The 22,621-nt window shown below is 45.3% G+C and overlaps 1 protein-coding gene across 1 annotated transcript in view; it reads right to left on the bottom strand.

Moving 5' to 3' along the window:
* Positions 1 to 22,621, bottom strand: part of LOC122805476 (apoptosis regulatory protein Siva-like) — a 65,391-nt gene that overhangs the window by 22,131 nt on the left and 20,639 nt on the right. Inside the window, exon 3 of the mRNA XM_044075661.1 lies at positions 5,887 to 6,043. Coding sequence (XP_043931596.1) covers positions 5,887 to 6,043 — 157 coding nt within the window. The remainder of the gene's footprint in view (positions 1 to 5,886; positions 6,044 to 22,621) is intronic.

The following is a 22,621-nucleotide window of genomic DNA, read 5'->3' as shown; positions in this document are numbered from 1 at the left end:
GTCCATATTCCTAGACTCCTTGTTAGGGGGATGGACGGTGGAAGAAGTCTCAGCCAATTCCTTTCTTGGTGGCTGCTGCCACCACCATGGCATCCACAGGGACTCCCTTGGATAGAAATTCCTCATCAGAAGGGGCAGACAAAAATGTATTGGGTCTCCTGGGGACTGGGTTCCACAGAGTCAGGGGTTTTCCACACCATTCGACAAACCAGATCCAGAAGCTCGAAGGGTGGAGACACCCAGGAGGCGGAGGGCTGAGCACCAAAGGCTTTCAGGAACACAGACTCCTCTTCGGAGGGGGCTTTGGATGGCCAGTCACCTTTTGCTTCAAAATCCCTAGGATGTCAGAGAAAGAAACATCCTCAGAGGATGACTTTGGGGACCCCTTCGATTCGAGGTCGGTATCGACGTGAGAGACTCATCTTGGGAATTATGTGCTTCCTCTTGCATGTTCTCTTTCTGGGTGGCTCCTCAGGCAAAAACTTTTGAGGGGCCCTCAAATATGGGGACCACTCGTGGGGGTACCCTGAGGCCTTGGGGCTCCGTTGTCAAGAGATAGAGGGCGATCAGAGACCTGCACCGGTGCTGTAGGGGACAGAGTGACCGAACAGTATGATGCCACTAACAACCTGGCCAGCGCGCTCCGTATGGCCTCGAAAGCTGGTCCTCCCGGGTCTGAAGATCAACCAGCCATGGAAGACCTTGGATCAGAAGGGACCAGGTCCGAAGCAGAGACAGGAGTCAGGCTTCCCTGTGCCGAAGCACCGAGAGGGAGACTAGGAGCCGAGAGATGTCCCGAAGCCTCTCCCTCGAGTCCGACCGAGGAATCCTGAGTCCTAAACCCCGTGGACAGCGCCGATGGGGTCGGAGCCGACGTCGGAACCAATAAGTCAGGAGGGGCTGTCAGAACCGACCTAGGGACATCAAACGGAGCCGAGCACTCCGGCTCCGAAAGCTGAGATGCGCTCGGAAGTATCTATGTAGGCAGAAGGACCGGCTCCGGAGCAGACTGGGTCGGAGCCAAAAATTTAGCCAGTACCGGTGACTGAAGTAGTCTCTGCACCACTCTATTGACGTCCACACCCGATAAGGTCCTGGAAGATTTGGTGGATAGTGAAGGAGATGGAGACCTCCTCTCTGAAGGAGACCTGTGAGGAGGAGATACCGGCCTAATGCTAGGCGACCGGCTCTGAACAGGCTCAGAGAAAATAGGAGCCGAAGCAGGTACCATAGACAATGACACTTCCTGCGGCCCAGAGGACAATGGAGCCGAGGATGTCATTGAAGATTTATCGGTTTTCTCTGGCGGCACCGAGGATACTGATGGAGCCGGGGATCGCTTTTTAGCCTTGGAAGGTTTAACTTTTGATAGAGAAGACTTAAAGCTGGAAGCACTCTCCAAACCCTCCTCGAAGGAGGGTTTCAGAAGCCCCTTCAAAATCAATTTGTTCTTCCTTTCCTGAAGAACACGCGGGTTAAAAGCATGACAAAAGCTACATGATTTCCTGGAGGTGAATCGCTCCCAGACAGTACACACACACAGTGTCCATCAATGATAGACCTCTTATAACTACACTTGGTGCACTTCTTAAAGCCCGAGGGCTTATGCTCCTTAGTATTTTTAGACAGTCACCACAAAACTGAGTAACTAACTCAACAACCAGACCAACAGTCAGCCACAAGCGTGGCAACAGAACAAAAACAGTACACCACAAAGACCTCTAACTAAAACGGTCCTAGAACACAAGTACAAGAGGGAGGACTAATTCCTCTAATTTAAACGGTTTTAGCCCAAGGGGAAGAAGTTAGCACACAAGGAGACAGACTAGGTCCTCTAACTGAAACGGGCCTAGGTCGTTGGAAACAGCTAGTGGGATACCACAAGAACACGCTAAAAGAGAAAAACAACTTTTCCACAACACAGTTCAAGATACACACACAAATAGCTATGAAAAGAGCTTTTTTTTTTTTGCAAAAAACTTCTCTGCTATAAAGAAAAGAGCGAGACCATGTCAGAGCTACATGAGTGGCAAATGAGATCTGGGGATAGAGAGCAGTGCAGCATGGGATACCATCTTAGCCCAGCCAATTGAAAGACTTCGAGCTAAAGTATAACAGAGTCGGAGACTACATTCGGCTCCGAACCTACGGATAAGAATGTAGGTGAGATTGGACTACATATCAACTGTTACCGTTTGGCAAGAAAATTCCTACTGTATTTGAGTATACAATAGTGAAACCTTGTTCTAGTATCTAGATTAATTTTACCTTTCTCCTCTAGCTTCCTGAATACTTGCTAGTGATGAAGGCCCAACATACATCTTTGCATAGGGGAGCATTTAGCAACAGACATTTGACATTCTCAGGCAGGGGTCTATATCCTCAGCCATGCATGCCATTTGATGACAGAGCCTGAGGCAGTTGTCCTAGAGCAGATGCCAACTGTCTCAGCCAGGTTTAATTATATGCAAGCCTGAAGACTGTCTGCAAGAGTTTAGCATGGTGATATTTAAGGTAGTACCAGATATCCTCCACCAGTTTAAGGTCTCCTTTATACTGGTGCAGGTACATTTAGCAATTAATGACCATAATACATACAGTGGCATATGTATAGAATTCTTGCTGAATCTGTGTGACTTTTTGCTTGAGTATTTTTTTTAACCCATTGCTACCAACTGCCTACCAAGCATAAGCCCCTCCCATGACTCAACCAATCCATCCTTCTGACATATGTAAGAGACAGTCACAACAGACCATCTTTAAAGCCAAAGATTTTTAATTAAGCCCTACCCGCAGTCCCCAAAAGGTGTTGATGTACCACGGACAATGTTGGTCCTCTGAAGCTTCCACACATGCCGATTCTGGTGACAGTGTGAGGCACTGCTAGTCCAGTCCTTGCACAGGACCCTGCACATGGACATCCATCAAATGAGGTGCCTTGCATGTTGGATCACACCACCTCCCCCCTATCCCACTCCCAGGAGAGGTAAAGCTGGTGTTAGCCACTTCACTCTCCTCCCCCTGCTGGCCCCTTCAGTTCCTGGGATGCTGTTCAGGCTGAGAAATCGCAGGTGTAGTCAGGGCTTCATCACTCTACACCATCAACTTGATTAGGTAAAGTATTATCAGCAAGCACCAGCTTTGTTCTTCTCACCACATCTCCTATAAAGAAGTGACAGCAAAATCGCCAGCCAGATTTTTGTAAACATATTTGAATTTCTCTTTCTCCTAGTAAAACAGTTCAATATTCCCGGGGTGACTGTAGTGATGTGCCAGGCTCTAGTGAGGTACTCTCAAAGCCAGTCCCAAATGCCTGCATAACTGAAGGATTATAAATGTATGTTTTTGGTTCAATTTCCAATAAATTGAAAGACAACAAGGCCATTGATGAGGGCAAGGCAGTCCACACAGCCTACCTTGATCTGGCAAAGGCATTCGACACAATACCCCACTCGGGCATCATAGAAAAACTCACCAGCTTAAATGTAAACCCATACGTCACAAGATGGGTTGCAAACTGGCTAAGTGACAGAACCCACAGGGTCAGAGTTGCTGGCGCCATGTCTGATTCCAAGCCTGTCTGGCGGTGTCCCTCAGGGCTCGGTCCTGGGCCCACTCTTGTTCAGCATTTACTTTTCAGAAGTACAGGCAAGCACAGGAGGATTATGGCTGACAAAGTTTGCAGATGACTGCAAACTGGGCGCCATAGTTGAAAACACATCAGACACCGATATCCTTCAGAAGGGTCTCATAGAAACGGATAACTGGTGCCAAAGCCATGGCCTAAAGTTAAACGCTAAAAAATGCATAGTCATACCCTTCGGGAAAAACAAGGTTACCCCCAGCTACCATATAGGTGGCAATCCACTAAGCACAGAAGAGGTTATCAGGAATCTGGGGACCCAGGTTGACAGTAACCTCTCATTTGACACCCACGTTGCCAAAGTAGTTAGGAAGACCTTCTACATTGCCCACCTGATCATGAAGGGATTCACATCTAGGTCAAGGGAGGTCATCATCCCCCTGTACTCACTCATCAGACCGATGATTGAGTATAACGCCCCATTTGGAATGTATCTGACCCGACACCTGCAGCAATTGGAAAGGCCCCAAAAGTTCCTCACCAAAAGGATAAAGGGTCTCAAAAATATGTCCTATGCTGCCCGACTGAAGGAGCTCCAGCTCTACTCAGTCGCTTACCGCCTGCTCAGAGGTGACCTGTGCCTGACATACAAGGCCATGTCCAACACAGAATTAATGAACATGCTTCACCTCAAAAAATCTAAATCCATCCGATCTACAAGAGCACGAGACTTGAACCTTGACACTGTCATAAATAGGACGTGCTGGAGGGACAGATTCATCACCCAGAGACTCCCTATGCTGTGGAACAAAATCCCGGTACATGTGAGGCAGAGCACCTCGCTGGCTTTGTTCAAGAGAAATCTTGACCAATGGATGGGAGATCGCAGGTATACCCCAGGGATCACCTCAGTGTCACTGCTTGACAGAGGCACAGCTAAATAATGGGCATAGTATCTTTCAAACTAAAGGGGTGGCGAAAGTCACAAAACTCTGGGCTAGGCTTATAAATGCCCTAGGGCAGATAGCCTAGTATGAACCTATGAACCCCTTACAAGATCCAAACATAACTTCACCCCCCCCCAAACCATCTGAAATGCTTCTACATTACAGTTAATGTTTCGTGAGGGGGTACAGTATTTGGGGGGGGGGGGATCTGAAGACAAAGATTTGCCATCTTTAGAGTCACAACCAACTGGTAAGATAATCTTGGAAGGGTAGGCAAAACCATCAGCTTCACCTCTATGAGAGTCTAAGGTTCTCTAGTTGTCTGACTGAGAAGTTGCACCAGACGTAGGTTTGCTGGATGGTAGAAGGATGGGATGGGACATGGATTTCTCTGCTAGACCACATTTTCTTTGGTGTACCCCTTACAGTCAAAGGCTTAGAGAGGCTGAGGTGAGCATAAGTGAAATATTTATTAATGGAGCTAGTCCTATTGACTGCAGTTTAAAAGGACTGACCTGCTTCCATCTTCCCGCTAAACACCCACCTGTGATGCAACACTAACTTCTTGAAAGGCATGAAAAACTGGTATACTGGTATCCCACTATCAGACTCATTAGGGACAAGTACAAAAGGGAATATATTGGAAGAGGTCTGTGCTGAGGGCTGACAAATGTGTGCCTCAATAAAACTATGGCTATCAAAGCCTCACAAGGCTAACAGTAACACAAGTGCTGTGATTATCTACCTGCAGAACTTTTTGCAGGCAGTTTTGTATCTATATCTTTAGACACTGGGACAACCCTCCTCACTTGTGTGGAAGTTTACTTGCAGGGGTGGCTGCCTCTCTCTAAACACAGAAGCTTAAACTTTAAAACTTCAAGTTTCACGTCCTTTGCAAAAATTTTTTTAAAGGAGGCACAAAATGTTAACCCAACCATGCTATGGGATGACCCAAGGTAAAAAGAAACTGAAGATGGAAACCCTTCACTGGAACCTGTTGGCTCCAAACAGTTGTTAGTAACCACTCTTAGGAATGTCACGGACTTGGCAAGCTTTCAAAGTCACAGACCTGATCAAGCAATAACAGTACAATACAATAAATATACAAAACAGAAAAGGATACTAATCATAGCTCTGGGTGGTCACTTTGGATGGTACTGATGGACTTCAGAATGATGGCATGGTTATGTATTCTGCCACATAAAAATGGAAATCATCCAAAAATCCTCAACAGAAGGGTAACACTAGCAACAAATTATTCCAAATGAATATTAACAGGCAACAGAATTCCTCCTTTTACAAGTTTCATTTACATAGTACCAAATATTGATTAATCCAACTCTATCTGGAACTTACTTCACAGAACAGCACTGGAAGCAGAAGAGATTTCCACACAGTCCACATTGGCGCTGACAGCTAGGGCAGACAGATCGCTCACAGTGATGACAATGAACTCCTGAAAGGTTCTGTTTGACACAAAGCACACACTTTGTACAAGGTGGCTTCAAAGCACCTATAATGTGGAAAGTGAAAACAGTTAGCATTTTCCATTACTGACAACTTTCTTAAAGTATGAGGTAATGTTGCAGGTCTACTCATAAAATAACTGCTGCTTTGGGACTATATGCATCATACCTCTCAACCTTTTAGAGCAAGAAATCTGGACAAAACCATAAATAAAAGTGGGACAAAGGCCCCAAAATAGGGACAATTTTTAAATACTGCACTTACAAACTTAGAAATTGATAAAACAGGTTTTCCATTAGCATGAATTTTCTGAAGGGTATGAAGTCAAACTCAAATGTCTGTCATTTGCTAACCGCAATCTTCAATGATTTGCCAGAAAACTACAAATTTTATTTAAAATGGACAAAAAAATGAGGCAAAATCTGTACAGCTAAGAGGTACGACATGCACAGAAGCCCATCTATCTCCTTATGCATTGACACAGCAATGTTACACTGTACAAATACTTTCAATTCAGGACTGCTTGTACAAAGAAATTATAGTTTAATACCATATCAACCTTTGGATACACAATTAACTATAAAACACACTGTTTACAGTTAAGTATGCGTATTAACATACCACAGATGATCAAATCAGAGGTGTTTTTGCTTACTGTTCTGAAACTGCTAGACTATGACCTCGCAAACACAAATTTGTACAAGACATCATTGCTATTGGCCACTACCATCTCTCCAAATCCTGACCCTAGAGTCCTCTCCATATAGGAGATTATTCTTGCCAGTCTCATTGTATTCTTCAAAAAGGCATGAAGTAGATGAAAGACAACGGTAGCCTCTTCTGAAAGCTAGGCCAAGATTTTCTGTTTATGGCATTGTCTTCCCAAACCAAAGAGGAGGAGCGGAAATCCATAATGCATGCAGCATATTACAATGTATGAGTGTAAGATACCACGTACATTCACAGTCAATGTTCATGCTCTCTGACCCCCCCCCCCCCCCCAGTCCTGAATTCCTCAGTGGTAGCCTCGTTCTTTCATCAGGGGTGTATCATGGAGTGACACACTCGAAGTTTCCTAAAGGACAGCCGGGCTCGACTCCACTACCCTTAGCTTTGCTGTCTAACTTGGAATGTTTACACCATAACCTAGAAACTCTCCACTTCATCAGTTGACCGCACTAGAAACTGATGTAGATCTACACCTATAAGATTTAAGTTGCTGCATTTTTTTTCTACAGTGTTAATCTCTTAACTATCCTAAAGTTTTTAACCAGAATTTTTGTACTGATTAACACTGCCTGCTCAAGTGATCTTTTATAACCAACTAATGCAATCATATTCACTGTAATGCAACCAATTTAGTTGGCCTTGCAGGATACTTTGAACACCTGGTGCACAGATGGCTGAAGATCTTCAGCTACATTACTAATTTCAGTACTAAAAGTTGTTCCGTAACAAAAAAAGCAAAAAAGAAGTTATGTCTTACCATAACGTTCCATCTGTGTTGTAGATCTTTGTTCATTCATTACTAATAGGACCTTGGTTCTGTCCTCAGAACAGATATGGCCATTTCCAAGCTTACGTCAGCCAAAAACTCTCAGCCAAGACCTACCCATAATGCCCCTCCCCTAGATACTCCAGATTAAGTTTGCCCACCCCTAGGTAATGGACGTAGTAATAGAAAAAAATAGTAGAATGCGCTGTCTGAGCAAATACTCTAACCAGGAGTTCCTAAAGTCCACCAGGAGTCCAGGGGGGAGGGGGGAGTAATGAACAATGAACCTGTAACACTCCTCACTCCTGTATCTACAACACAGATGGAACGTTATGGTAAGACAACTTATCCGATGTTGTAAATCTTTGTTCATTAACTACTACTATGCCAGAGTCCCCAGCTACTTGAGTGGTCCTAAAGTATATGCCAGGGCACCATAGAACCAAAAAATGCTTGTCCCCTGGAGGCCAAATCCAATTTGTAATGAGAGATAAAGGTATGAGGTTTTGCCCAAGTGGCTGCTGTGCAGATATCATCCATGGAGGCTCTGGAATGGAATGCTACAGAAGTAGCCATACATCTGGTAGAGTGAGCCTTTATTCTGGAAGGTAAGGCAGCTTATTCTGTTGGTAGATAAAGGTAATGACGTTTCTAAGCCAGGAGGATAAAGTCACTTTGGAAACAGGTTTACCCAATCTGGGTCCTGCAAAGGCCACAAACAATTGATCTGTTTTCCTGAAAGATTTAGTCCTGTCCAAATAACGAAGCTGCCGATGCACATCAAGGGTGTGTAAAATTCCCCTCTATTAGAATGCTGAGGGAAGAAAACAGGCAGGTCAACAGATTGGTCAATGGAAAAATGAGAAATGACCTTGGGCAAGAAAGGAGGATCAGTACGAAGGGACACCCTAGCCATGTGGAAGATCAAGTAAAGGTCTCCTGCAGCTCGGATACTCTTCTCGCCGCTGAGGTAAGTGCTTCTAGAAGTAAGGTTTTCCATGACAAAAATTTTAAATCGCATGAATCAAAGGACTCGAAAGGAGGACCTGTGAGAGTGAAGTACCAAAGTCAAGTCCCAGGATTCTAAGGGAGGCTTGACCGGAGGTTTAACGTGCAATACTCTTTTCAAAAAGATCTTGCATAGGCAGTGTGACATAACTAAAGAATTATCAAGTCCATTATGAAAACCGGAGAGCTGCTAAATGTACAGTGATAGTCAATGCTGAAGCTCCTGCATGTAAAAGAGTAGTCGGGTATTGTATGACCTTTTGAATAGGTATAGAGAAAGGGTCTAAGTTCTGATCTTTGGCCCAAATAGAAAACCTAGTCCATTTACTAGAATAAACTTTCCTGGTGGAAGGTTTGTGTGAAGCCAGAAGAATTTCATGAACAGGAGATGGGATGTCAGGCAGCCTGGCAATCACTGGAAGTGGAAGAACCAAGCTGTGAGCTTGAGACTATGCAGGTTCAGATGAATCAGTCCGAGGACGAGATAACAGGTCTTGGGAATGATCCAGGATCCACGGGCTGTGAATCAGATGAGGCCATAGAAACAGGAACCAGACTTGATGGGGCCAGTAGGAGGCAATGAGAATCGCTTTGCTTCTCAACCTCTGAGCTTTCTGGAGAAATTTTGGGATGAGGGGAAATGGGGGAAAGGCATAAAGACGACCTGGGGGCCAATCATGCATTACAGCATCCCTCGGTGGCTACCCCTGAGGGGGTATCGGGGCAAAATAGCTTCTGCATTTGTAGTTTAGGGGGAAGAAAACGGGTCGCAGCAAGGTTTGCCACAGCGTTGGAAGATCCGATCCACTGTTACAGGGTTGAGGGACCACTCGTGAGGCATCAGGATGTTCCTGCTCAGATCGTCAGCAATAAGGTTGGAACTCCTGGGAATGTGCGCTGCTATAAGAATGCGGTTGGAAGCTATTGCCCAGTGCCAAATCCTCATGGCTTCCCAACACAAGAGGGTAAGACCTGGTTCCACCTTGCTTGTTGATATACTGACATGTCTGACTGAATTGCAATGGCCCCAAAAGGTAGGGATGCATGGAACGCTTGTAATGCTAACAGAACTGCCCTCAGTTCCAGGACATTTATGTGCAAATTGGCCTCCATGGGGGACCAGGTGCCTTGGACAGTCTTTCCCTGGAAATGTCCCCCCACCCTAACATGGAAGCGTCCGTGGTCAGTGTGGCCATGGGCTGGGGAAGACAGAACGGTAGACACCAAAGATTCATTTGTGGCTTCATCCACCATAGCATTTCTTCCTTGCAAAGGTTTGTAAGACTTATGTGGTCGAGTGGGTGAGTTAGCAACGACCATTGTGCGGAAAGGAGCCATTGCAGGATTCCCATGTGCAGTCTCGCCATTGGTACTAACGTAATGGCAACCGCCATGGAGCCTAAGAGTTGCAGTATTAAATGTGCTGGTACATAAGTCTGAGGAAGGTGGTCTTGGATTTGATGCATTATTTTCAAAAGCCTGAGAGGGGGGAGAAGCTTGACAGGATGTTGTGTCAAAGACCGCTCCAATAAATTCCAGTGTCTGTTACGGACATTTGAGATTTCTCTGTTGATTGTAATCCACAAGCGGAGAGCGAGACCATGAGTGTAAGAGAGGGTGTGGATTAGGAGATTCCTGGTCGGAGCAGTAAGGAGCCAATCGTCGAGATAGGGAAACACCTGGAATATTTGTTGTCGAAAATTAGCTACCACAACTGCCATACATTTGGGGGGGGGGGGGGTCTGTCGAGAGATCAAATGTCAGTGCCCTGAATTGGTAGTGATTGGCTCTCAGCCGGAAGCTGAGAAACCTCCTGGAGCAGTGATCCATCTTTATGTGGTAGTACGCATCCTGGAGGTCTAAAGCGCACATCCAGTTGTCCCTCCCTAGGAAGGGAAGAATGGACTGTACTGTGACCATCTGTAATTTTTGAGGTTTGATAAATTTGTTCAATAGGTTGAGATCCAGGATTGGTCTTCACTCCCTGTCTTTTTTGGCACTAAAAAGAACTGAGTAAAACCCAGATCATGTCTGGTATGGTGGGACTGGTTGGATGACTCTCTTTCTTAGCAGCTTTTCTATTTCTGAGGCTGCTAATTCCCTCTGATTGGGTGGTACATCAGGGATTCATTTGACTGGTCTTGGGAGTTAAAATCGAATGGTATTTGGTAGCCTCTGTATATTCTCTGCACCCAAACATAGGTATTAAGATGCCAGGCTGGTAGATGCAGAGAAAAATGACCCCCCCCCCCGACTGCTTCCAGAGGAAAGCAATCTGGCTGCTACTAAGGAGCGCTGGTAGGATCTGCCGGAGAAAATCTCTAGCGCCCTGGTTACGCGGACCCCCTCTACGCCAAAGGGAAGTCTTCCATATGAGTTGCCCCCTCTTCTCCAGGGGGATTGTTCACCACGAGTGTCACGAAAAGATCTTTGGGATTTCATGAGCCACATTTTTCCTCCTTTCTGGTTCCTGGAATAGGACCTCTGGGGGTTGGAAAAGTGTATGCCCACAGCAGACAAGGTCTTTCAATCTTTCTCACTACGTGCAATTGTGTGTCGTACTTTGGGTCCAAAAAGTACAGATTTGTCGAAAGGTGCATTGACGAAGGAAGATTTAAAGGGGTCTGCGAAGGGTCACAACTGCATCTAAGCATTATATCTCATGACAATGCCTGATGCGGCAGCTCAAGCTGCCCCCTCGGTGGTGTGAGATATCAAACGCATAGAGGAGTTCCAAACGGATTCAAGGGTAGCTAGCTGCAAGGCAACAGTATCACACACCTCATCAGGCAGTACCCCCACCAAAGAGGAAGACATTCCGGAGATTAGGTCTCTTTGAAGGCAAGGAAAGTGTGTCATAGTTCAGCGACCAAATTGCGAAGGTCGCTGAAACATAGGTCCACTTCCCTAGTCTGTCCATGGTCCAGGACTCCTTGTTTGGAGGATGGACAGTGGAACTATTCTGCCAGTTCCCTCTTGGTGGCAGCCGCCATGACCATAGAATCAACTGTCAATTGCTTGGACCAGTGGGGCTGGTCTTCAGGTGTAGATAAAATTCTGTCTGGCCTCCGGGGGACAGGTTCTACATTGTCAGAGGCCTTGCAGGCACGCTGCACAAGGGGTTAACAAGATCATCTGCCGGTAAGGTCACCAGGAAGTAGATGGCCGGGCACAGAAATCCTGCAAGAACAGCGATTCCTCAGAAGGATTAGGACTTCGTCTCCCCGCTGCTTGAGGATTTCGAGAATGTCTCCGAATGAGATGTCGTCTGGGGGAGAGACCATAGGGACCCTTCCCCCTCATCACAATCAACGTCTTCAGTGATAGATTCCTCCGTGGAATCAAGGTGCTTCCTCTTGCTTAGTTTCTTCCAGGGTGGCTCCCCAGTGGGATCTTCTGATGACTCCGGAGAAGGGGTTCCCTTCAAAGGGGGTTCATGTGACTCCTGTGCCAGGGGTCCCGAAATAGAGGGTTGGGAAAGGTGCATGCTGGGGGGGGGGGGGGTTCTTATACTGATGTCATTGGTGCTGACTGCAAGCCTTCGGAGTGAAGGACCCTCTCAATCACCTGGACAGCAGGCCCACCAGAGGAGAGATGGGAGCCCAGAACCAGGGTCACACCCCATCCTGAGGAGCCCACCTCCAGGTGAGGACTCTGAGAACTGGGAGCCGTGAACAGACCGTGCCAGAGAGAAAATAGGCGCCAGGCTAGGTACCAAGGTACGGACGATCCAAGCACTGCTCTGAGAGCATCGGCTCCACTGGAGCTGATGCAGCAATGGTGGTCTGTGCCGACAGGGGAAACACTGCTATCGGAGCAGAGACAGTATGCACCAGAGTGGACATCGGTACCGGGATTTGGGTAGAGGCCGGAGGAGGATAAACGGGAAGATGTAGTGAAAGATTCAGAGTCAAGAAGGATGGAAGGACTAGCTGGAATGGGCAATCCCCTAGCTGCCAGAAGCTAGTCCACAACCCGCACTAGATCTAGTTCAGAAAAACTGCTAGTGGATCTAAAGGAGGCTGCTGAAGGAGAATCAGGTCTTTCTAGAAAGGGGATAAACCTCTGCCCCAAAAAAGGGTCTCAAGTTGGAAAGTATCTTGTCCTTTGCAGGAATTCAGTTTTGGAGCCGATGGAGCCGAAGAAACTGTTGGCACCGTGGCCGGGGAAGGTGCCGAAGTAGGTACAGTCATCGGAGCCAATGTCAGATCCAAGGACGGCACCGAAGTCAGTGGTGCAGAGGTTAGAACCGAAATAGGGGGTGGATATCATGGATGGCACAGAGAGAGAGGACACAGAGCCTGGTGCCGAAGAGGTATGTGCCGAGGGTGCCGGCGAAGTACTGACTGATTCTGTTCTATAACAGACAGAGATGCTGGAACAGAGCGACTTCGTTTGACCCAGACAGAGCCTCCGAAAAAGGGGTCTTGAGTAAACCTTTTAAAATAAAGTTTATTTTTACATTCTGCTAGTCTACGATTACTAAAACTAGCACAAATGTCACAGTCCGCTTTAATATGATCCACGCCCAAACAGTAGACACGAGCATGTGTATCCGAGTTACGCCTTTTACATCCACACGTCGCACTGTTTAAACCCCAAGTTAGCTTTCTCTGACATAGTAAGGCAACAAGGCTATCCTATAGAAAAAACAAAATAAGGGAGAGAATATCAATGATGGTATTTAAAAAATACCCCAAGTGGTAAGGAAGGGCCTGTCAAATGCAGGAGAGAGGGACAGTATCAATAGTGGTAGAAACTAAATTGCCAAGGTAAAGGGTAGGGAATAGGATTAGGCTATAGGCGACAGTAAGAAAAGGCTAACGACTAAAAAATAAACAATTTTGAAGAGAAACAGTCTTAAAAATAAATTTTCTACTTCGCTTTGAGAGAGATGGCTAGCACATCTGACTAGGAACGCAGCAAACGAGATCTGGAGTAACTAGGAGAGGGGTATTATGGTTAGGTCTTAGCTGAGAGTTTTTGGCTGGTGCAAGCTTGGAAATGGCCGTATCGGTTCAGAGGATGGAATGAGGTCCTATTAGTAACTAATGAACAAAGACTTACTTCAGATCATAGGTTTCTTCTCTCCACATGGACTGCAATGACCATCAAGTGAAATTAGAAGGAAAAAAAAAAAGGCTTTGAAAATGCAAGTCACACACAACAGCCTTTATTACAAATGATACCCAGGATAAACTCCACTTTGAACAACATTCCAAGATACCAAACCACTTGCAAATAAAGATTTAGGTTTCCACCACAGGAAGGAAATTAATGGAGAAGATTTACAACACAGTACAAATGTGGGTTCCAACATCTACAAAAAAGTACAGTTTTGTACCTACCATAAATGTAGATGTTCGCGGATCTCCATTGCTGCAGTCCTTACATATGGGTATTCCGCTGTCCACAATCGGCCCAAATACCAAAGGGCTAGAACCGGCGTCGGTCATCGGCGCCCGAGACTGACGTCAGTACGTGCCAGTACAAATGCGCATGACCGACGCCATAACCTCAGTCTTTCTTGCCTCAGACGTCAGAATGCAAAAAACACCACCCAAACCCCAACCTAAAAAGAAAAGGGGGGAAGGAGGGAGGGAAAATTGGACTGCAGCAATGGAGATCCTCGAACATCTACATTTATGGTAGGTACAAAACTGTACTATGTTCTTAGTCTCCCATTGCTGCAGTCCTTACATATGGGTAGAATCCCAGAGCAATGGAAAAAAGGGAGGCTGGCCAACTAAATAGCAGTAGGAGCTGCCAACATGCCCTGTAAGATTGCAGTGGCAAACCCAGCCCTAGACCTAGAATAAAGAGGTAAATGATAATGCTTTGTAAAGGTATGTACAGAACTCCAAGTAGCTGCCTCTAGAATGTCTTTAGTAGCTACCCCTCTCAAAAAAGTAGAGGTGGCGTAGCCCTAGTAGAATGAGGCCTGATCCCAACTGGAACCTCCTTTCCATGATGAGAGTAACAAAAAGCAATACAATGGCCAATCCACTTGGAAATAGTTTGTTTCGAGACAGCTTTCCCTCGTGAAGTCAAAGCAAAGAAACAAATAATTGTTGAAATCTTCTGAACTCTTTGGTTCTGAACAAATAATACCTTAACTGCCTATGTACATCCAAAGAATGCAAAACTTTTTCCCCTTCATTTTGGGGTCAGCATAAAAAGTAGGCAAATGTATAGATTGGTTCAATGCCACATTAGAAATCACTTTAGGCAGAAAAGTAGGATTAGTACGTAAGGAAACTCTGTCCTTGTGAAAAATCAGAAAAGGTTCCACTGCCATGAGGGCCTGTAATTCAGATACCCTTCTAGCAGAAGTAACAGCCAATAAAAAAGCAGTCTTCCAAGACAACAACTTCAATTCAGCTGTAGCTGCAGGTTCAAAAGGAGGCAGAGTCAGCTTTTCCAAAACAAAACTAAGATCCCAGGTAGGAGTAGGAGCCCTCCGTGGAGGTCTTATATTCTTTGCCCCTCTAAGAAACTGTTTAACCAATGGATGTGAAAATAAAGGAGGGTCACAATCATAGTGAGCAGAAATAGCTGCAGCATGCACTTTTACAGAAGAGAAGGACAAACCCTTGTCCAATAAAATAGTCAAATATTGCAATGTACAACTCAAATTAGGCAATTTGACATCAAAGCCTTTAGCTGAACTCCAAAGAAAAAATCTCTTCCATTTATCAGCATAAACTTTGAGTACTAGGACGCCTGGCTTCCAAAATAACATCCAAAACTTGAGGGAGCTGAAGGCCCTCCTTCTCTAAAGCAGAATGCGCCAGGCTGTCAGGTGTAGGGATTGCACCCTGACATTGAGAAAATGATTGTTTTCCTGAGACAATAAGTGAGGAATCTGAGGTAATGGCCAAGGTGTTCCATGAATTAAGCTCCTCAACAGAGGGTACCAATGCTGACGAGGCCAATCCGGTGCTATAAGGATCATGCAAGGTTTGTCCCTCCTGACTTTCAACAGCACCTTTGGAAGAGGAGGCAAAGGAGGAAAAGCATACACGTGAAGGTTGCTCCAGCTGAAGGATAGTGCATCTATTTTCCAGGCTTTTGGATGAAACAGCCTTGTGCAAAACAGTGGCAGTTGGAAATTCAGAGGAGAAGCGAACAGATCTATGTCTGGAGTTCCCCAAGCCCTGGTCAACTGAAGAAATACCTGAGGGTCCAATTTCCATTCGTGAGGATCCACAATCTGTCTGCTCAGAACATCTGCTAACGAATTTTGTGCTCCTGGCAGAAACTGTGCCCGAAGAATGATGTGCAGATTCAAAGCAGTTTCCCATAACAGCATTGCTTGTCTGCAAAGAGGGTAAGAATGAGTTCCCCCCTGCTTGTTGATGTACCACATGACAGTTGTGTTGTCTGTTCGAATCAACACCAGTCCTGGTTGAAGTAGGCTCTTGAATCCTTCCAAAGCAAATTGAACTGCCAGCATCTCTTTCATGTTGATATGCAAGTGAAGTAGCTCTGGGGGCCAAAGGTCTTGAATCCATTTTCCTCTGAAATGAGCTCCCCAGGCTGACTTCGAGGCGTCTGTCATCAATATCGGACTTGCCTCTGGTTGGGTCACAGAGAGCCCCTTGTTTAGGTGACATTCCTGAGCCCACCACAGAAATTCTTTCTGAATGCAAGGTAGAATCCGAATGACAGTGTCCAAATCGTGGCTGTGTTGAGTCCAAACGCTTTTGAGATACCATTGTAGCTTCCTCATATGCAGTTTGGCATTGGGAAGTACTAGAATGCAAGATGCCATGAACCCAAAGGCTTGAAGGACTGTCCTTGCAGTCAGCCTGGACATTACTGATAGCTGTCGGAAGTATAGGTGAAGATTTCTTTGTTTGTCCGGGGTAAGAAATGCCATCTGAGCAGCTGTATTCAGTCTTACACCCAGAAAACACATCTCTTGTGAGGGTACTAGACTGGACTTTATTTCGTTCACAGAATACCCTAGGCAACTTAAAACTGTCATTACATACTGCAGATGTTGAAGAAGTTCGTGCTTGCCTTGAGCCAGAATCAAACAGTCGTCCAGATAAGGATAAATCTGAATTCCTGTTAGTCTGAGAAAAGCTATTACTGGAGCCAGGACTTTCGTGAATACCCTGGGTGCAGTAGACAAGCCAAAGGGCAATGCAGAGAACTGATAATGCAAATTCCCATTCCGAAATCTCAGGAATTTTCTGCAACTGGGCCCGATAGGAATGTGAAGATAGGCCTCTGAGATCCAGAGTCACCATCCGGTGATCTTTGCCCAGCATAGGTAACAGCTGTTGCAGTGTTAACATCTTGAATTTTGGAATTTCCAGAAAGGTGTTTAGAATGGACAAATCCAGAATTGGCCTCCAAGTATTTCCTTTCTTTGGCACTAAGAAAAGACGGGAATCAAACCCTGTGCCTCTTTCTGCAGAAGGTACTTCCTGTATTGCTCCCAACTGAAGCAGAGAAGAAATTTGTGCCTGTGCTTCCAGTCTTTGCTGATGAGGCACATCCGGCATACCTTTGAAAGGAGGGAATGTGTGAAAATAAAATTGGTAGCCTCGATTTATTATGTCCAATACCCATTTGTCTTGGGTAACCAAATGCCAATTCCTTTTGAAAAGTCCCAGTTTTCCTCCTAGAGGAGCTGCCAGCAAGGCAGAGTCTGGCAGCCGAAGACAAAGGTCATTGGGTCTGTTTCCGAAAGGACTGACCCCTGCCCTCCCCAGCAGAAGGGGTAGAAGAACTCAAAGACCTAGAAGTAACAGGGCCCTGAGAGGAAGCCCTACCTCTACCTCGCCTCGACCTGCCCCTAGATTGATAATCCGAAGAGGGGAAAGACCATCCCTTAGCAGGCCAATTCCTACTGAACTTAGGGGGCTGAACCTGTAAAAAGTCCTTAACTGTCTGCATAGACTTAGCTTTTTCCTCCATTTTTTTCAAAACTGATTCCACTGGAGGACCAAAAAGAACATCAGATTGTAGAGGAGCATCCATAATTCGAGCCTTAACATGCTCTGACAAGGTCTGATCTTTAAGCCAGGCATGCCTGCGAACAACTGAACTAGTAGCAGCCACCCTGGAAGAAGCCTGTAAAGCATCAAAACCACACTGCAAAGAATGCTTACCAACTTGGTCTGAAGCATGCACTAAATCCTGAAGCTCCTTACATTCAATACCTTCAGCTAAAGCATCTACTTTACATTTCAATTGGCCCAGCAAATAATTTTGATACCTGAGCATATGAAACTGACAATTTAAAGCTCTCATAGCCAAAGTAGAAGAGGTATACAGTTTTTACCCCACCTATCCAGGGCCCTAGCATCCTTGTCCAGAGGAACTGGATTCCTAACCACAGAAGCCCTAACACCTTTGGGGCCTTGAGTAATAGTTTCTGGATCAGCCCTAGGACTCTTATATAAGTACTTGTGAGCTTCCGAACCCTGTAGTATCTATCTGGTTTAACCGGGCAGGAGGCAGAGAATCTCGGTTAAGGGCAGCCTCAGAAAATACATCCTGAACAACATCCAGTACAGGGGAATAGCCAAAGGCCTATGCTGAGGCAAAACAAGAATTCTCTTAGCCTTTACGAGAATCAGAATAATCCTGGCCCTCCCATTTGAAATGTTCCCTCATGGAATGCAAAGTCTCAGAGAAAGAAAAATCTTCTGGAGGGGACGCAGAGGGAGTAGTGTCCTCAGCCTCCGAATCAGAATAGGGAGGGAAATCCTGAAGTTCTTCTACAGAGGAATCTGACTCATTGGAAGACTGAACCAAACCCTCCAACTCTGTCTCTACCCTGGGCCTCTTCGCAGGGGGGGGGCATAGAACCCCTAATTAAAGTAATCAAATCTTCAGCCATCTTTAACATGTGCTTCCTAGGAGCTGGACCCTGGGGACTAGCACCAGCAGGGGCAGACTTAGACTTAGAATGGGCTTTGCTTTGAGGAGGAGGCCTAACTACCGTATGAGGGGAGGGAAACACTGACATCAGAGAAGCACCCTCAGCCTGGCCTAACACAGGAGAAACCACTTCCTGTAGTAACAAAGGCTCCCCTTGAGACTCAGGTAAACTTTCAGAAGGAGCCGCTGAAGTAGCCAGTGGTTCTACAGAACCGGCGTCCGGAGTGGACGACTCATCCTGTTTGGACCGCAAAGACTTTTCTTTGCGTTTCTTAGAAGAACCAGTCGTCGGAGAATCCGACGGCATGTTGTAATTACAACGTTTACCAAACACCAGCCTAGCACAGTCCAACCGACGTTTAATAGTACGCTTGTTAAAAGTAGCACAAAAGCGACACCCAACAACGTCGTGCTCAGGCCCCAAACAAGGAATGCAGAGTGAATGGTAATCCCTATGAGGAATCTGTTTCCCACAAGAAATACAGTTATTAACTTTTTCTGACATCCGTCAATACTGAGGCAAGAAAAAGACAAAAAAGTGTCCCCAACGGGGTACTTAGCCCAACTTGGTCTCCGGTCTGAAACTCGAAAACAGACAATTCCAGAACGCCGAACGGCACTTGCAAATGCTGCTTCTGCTTAGGACCACGCGGCAAGAAAGACTGAGGTTATGGCGTCGGTCATGCGCATTTGTACTGGCACGTACTGACGTCAGTCTCGGGCGCCGATGACCGACGCCGGTTCTAGCCCTTTGGTATTCGGGCCGATTGTGGACAGCGGAATACCCATATGTAAGGACTGCAGCAATGGGAGACGAAGAACATCACATTTTTTGCACATCTAAATTAGGGTTATCTAGACTGATAAAGTGCTGACACACTTGGACAGTAAAGTCTGCAGTACATACTCATATGCAACATGGCTAGAGATGATAAAGTGCAGTTGCAGGAGGAAAGCACAGCTGTGAGCACAATTCACCACAACAGCAGATGTTCGAGTAGGATAGTACCACTGCAGTACTACTGTCCCTTATCAAAGCTGAAAGTCTGACCTTATGGAATGACCTCCAGAGCTTTCCTCTATGTCCTCTTGAGCGTAGCTCATATTTGGCTGATGCGAGGTAAACATCTAGCATACAAGGAGAAGGCCAGTCGCACCATCTTTCAGCTCCTTTTTGACAGAAAAGTTTTTATAAAAGTGTGCCCTATCGAGGACTGCAAAACAGCACCCATCAATCTTGGGCTGTGAAGTCCTTGACAAAGAAGGATAACTGGAAAATGGCATGGGTAAAATCCCATGAAGAACTAATGGGCCCCAATCCCTGGAGAAGTCACTACCCACATCCTACAAATAAAGCTAGGGAAATCTTCTGTAACGTCTACTGTTAAGGCTACTTGCTCATGTAACTGTATTACATTCATCACGTGGATCACCACTGCAGTAGTATTCCTTACTCATAAAAGAATACAGACTTCAAAAGGAATATGTATGCCCTGCAGGCTTTTAATGACAGAACACACTATGCTTGTAGACTGCATGTCCACTTTGTAAAGTTTAGAACAAATGTAGACAGGTCAACATACCTGCCTCACAAATTCCCTGACCTGAAGTGTTTTTGAAAAAAATGCTGCAGTTAAGGCCAATGCTTTGGTAAAGTGCGCTTTAATCAGCACCCCTACTGGTTTGCTATTGGATTCAGAGCAGAAGACAACACAGATGGCGAACCATTTGGATAGGGTCTACTTGCAGACTAATCAAATTTTTCCTGGCATGAAGGACAGGAAGACCTGGTACATCTGCAGAATGTCCTTTGTTCTGGCAATGTAGTGAGTTAACCACTGGATGTTCAGAAGATGACTGATGCCAGAGTTACTTTGGCATAATTGAAGGCTTGGTCCTACGAAAATAGCACAGTACAAGACTTCTTGCATGTGACAGAAATTCTGACACACCAGTAGAGGGCACTGCTATTAAGAAGAGTCTTCCAGGAAAGGAACTTAAGGGGTACAAAAGCACCGAGCTTAAAGAAGGCCAATGTAAGCTTCTGGAGTATAAGGGGGGGGGGGGCACCAGCCTCAAGTGTTTTCAAATGAACTACCCCTTTCAAGAACTGCTTCACAAGGTACTGCAAAGGTCACTGGGGGTTTAACAGCCATGCAAACTGCAATGGCGGATAGCTACAACGTATCTCAATGGATCTGAAATTTCAGTTAAGTGTCTGCTATTGAAATTCATACCACTATTTTTCAGGCTACAGCTCTTAACAGTATATCAATTCTATTCTGTTTGGAGATATTAAGAGATAGTCTAATGCTAGGTCACCTGACTTTGTGCAAGACCTCTACAGTCTCGTCTGACAGTGCGTCATTAAATGATATCAGGTTGAAAGGCTCCATGTTGTAAGCTTTAGGCTCCCAAGTTTTCAGTGCACCTAAATTCCTCTCTTGAATTGGAAGCATGCTGTTCTGAGGTAGAATTACCATTCCTTGTCACTTCAAATAGATAACAATGGAGAACCACAGCTGCTGTGGCCTCTGTGGGGTGATCAGTAGAATTCTTGCCCATCTGCTCTTATCTTTTATAATACTTATGGTGTCACAGCTAAAGGAAGGTAGGCATACAACAGACTGGCTCTGTAAATTGTAAACTGAAGGTGTCTTCTGCCTGGACATTTAGACTGAAGAACCAGGCATAAAAGGTTTGAAGTGATTTTTCTCTTAGGCAGACAAATATACAAGCAGTAGTACCTTTGAGAGAGCCCTTAAAATACCTTCAGGTACAACTTCCACACTCAGTTGTTTATCAAGGATCTGCTCAGACTAACCACAAAAATTCTGAGGTGAGGAGATGCAGCTTGCCTGCAAAGTCCCAGCTGTACCCCACACCATAATGGTCAGCCTGCACTGCTGGCAAAAATGGGTGCCTTCCCCCTTGCTTGTTCACATACTGTATCAGTGTAATTAGGCCTGTAATCAATTTCAGCATACCTGGCTGCAGTTTAGCACTCAAAACATTGGCAAACAAAAGAAAAAAACATTAACATTTTTGTGCCATTTATATATATTACACATTGTAACACCTCCGCACTGGACCAACAATCAAGGAGCCTCAATCCTCACCACTGGTAACAGTGGGGAATGTACACACTGGAAGGATGACAAGTACACACACAGTAAAGTACAATTTCCCTTAAGAGCACACAGAAATCAGTCTGGGCCTGGTTTCTTCCTCTTTCTCCAGATCCCCAATAAAACTCCCCACTGGCACAGCTACAGGGTTGAGATCTCAGCTGAGGCCAAACCAAGATCTCCAGTACCCTCTCTGTCCAACCAGTGATAAATGTGCCTGCCCAGGTAGCTGGCACACACACTCCTTGAGATTTGATTTATATACAAACACTCACACGGGAAAGGCTGGCACAGGTTTACTAGCTATGCCTCCTTCTGCCCAGACTATTAGGTAGTTTTCACTGCCACCGGCCAACTCTTAGCTACTTTAAGGCCCTTAGCAAAGCGTGTCCAGTCCTACTGTGTAATGTTACTATTAATCCAAATGGTAGTCTGACCAAGGGCAAGGCCATTTAGGAGTGGCGTGTACAGTGTCACTAAACAGATATGCAAGTACGCTAAGAGCTTAAATATCTCTAAACAGACAAGCCACAATTAAAAGGTTTAAATATATTAAATAATAAAAGAACAAAACATTACTCAGCAAGTAATCAGTTACATCAGAGTTCAAAATCACAGGAAATATTTAAAACATTGCAGGGCAGTCAAAGAAAACATCTAAGCTACAACTTACTATATTCCTATCTGAATCTAAAATAGCTACTATGCCCTAAAAAACTTACTTACAGCAAAGGCAAGTGGAGATGCAAGTGGATGTTTCCAGCTGATGTTGTTAGATCAAAGGCAAAATACAAAATGCAAAGTCCGAGAGAGTTCTTTAATATCAAATATTACTACTGGGTTAGCTTGGGTGACATCACTTTTTGTCACCAGACTTCAGTTCCCAAGCTAAACCCCTTTGTCAGAAACGAACATAATTTTAATATCCCCCTGTGAGAAATACATCTCTCATATTTGCAGATGCTGGAAGTCATAAAACAAACACTTCTACATCTTAAACCTAGCAATTACTTCTCTTTCAAGACAATACAAAAAAGTCTAGCTCTAGACATTGTGTCTGCTACTGCAATGAATCAGAGATAACCACGCAATG

Source organism: Protopterus annectens, chromosome 6.part1 (assembly GCF_019279795.1).
Source record: "Protopterus annectens isolate FY-2018-M chromosome 6.part1, PAN1.0, whole genome shotgun sequence".
Lineage (NCBI taxonomy): Eukaryota > Metazoa > Chordata > Ceratodontiformes > Protopteridae > Protopterus > Protopterus annectens.
This window is presented reverse-complemented; position numbering and strand designations above follow the sequence as displayed.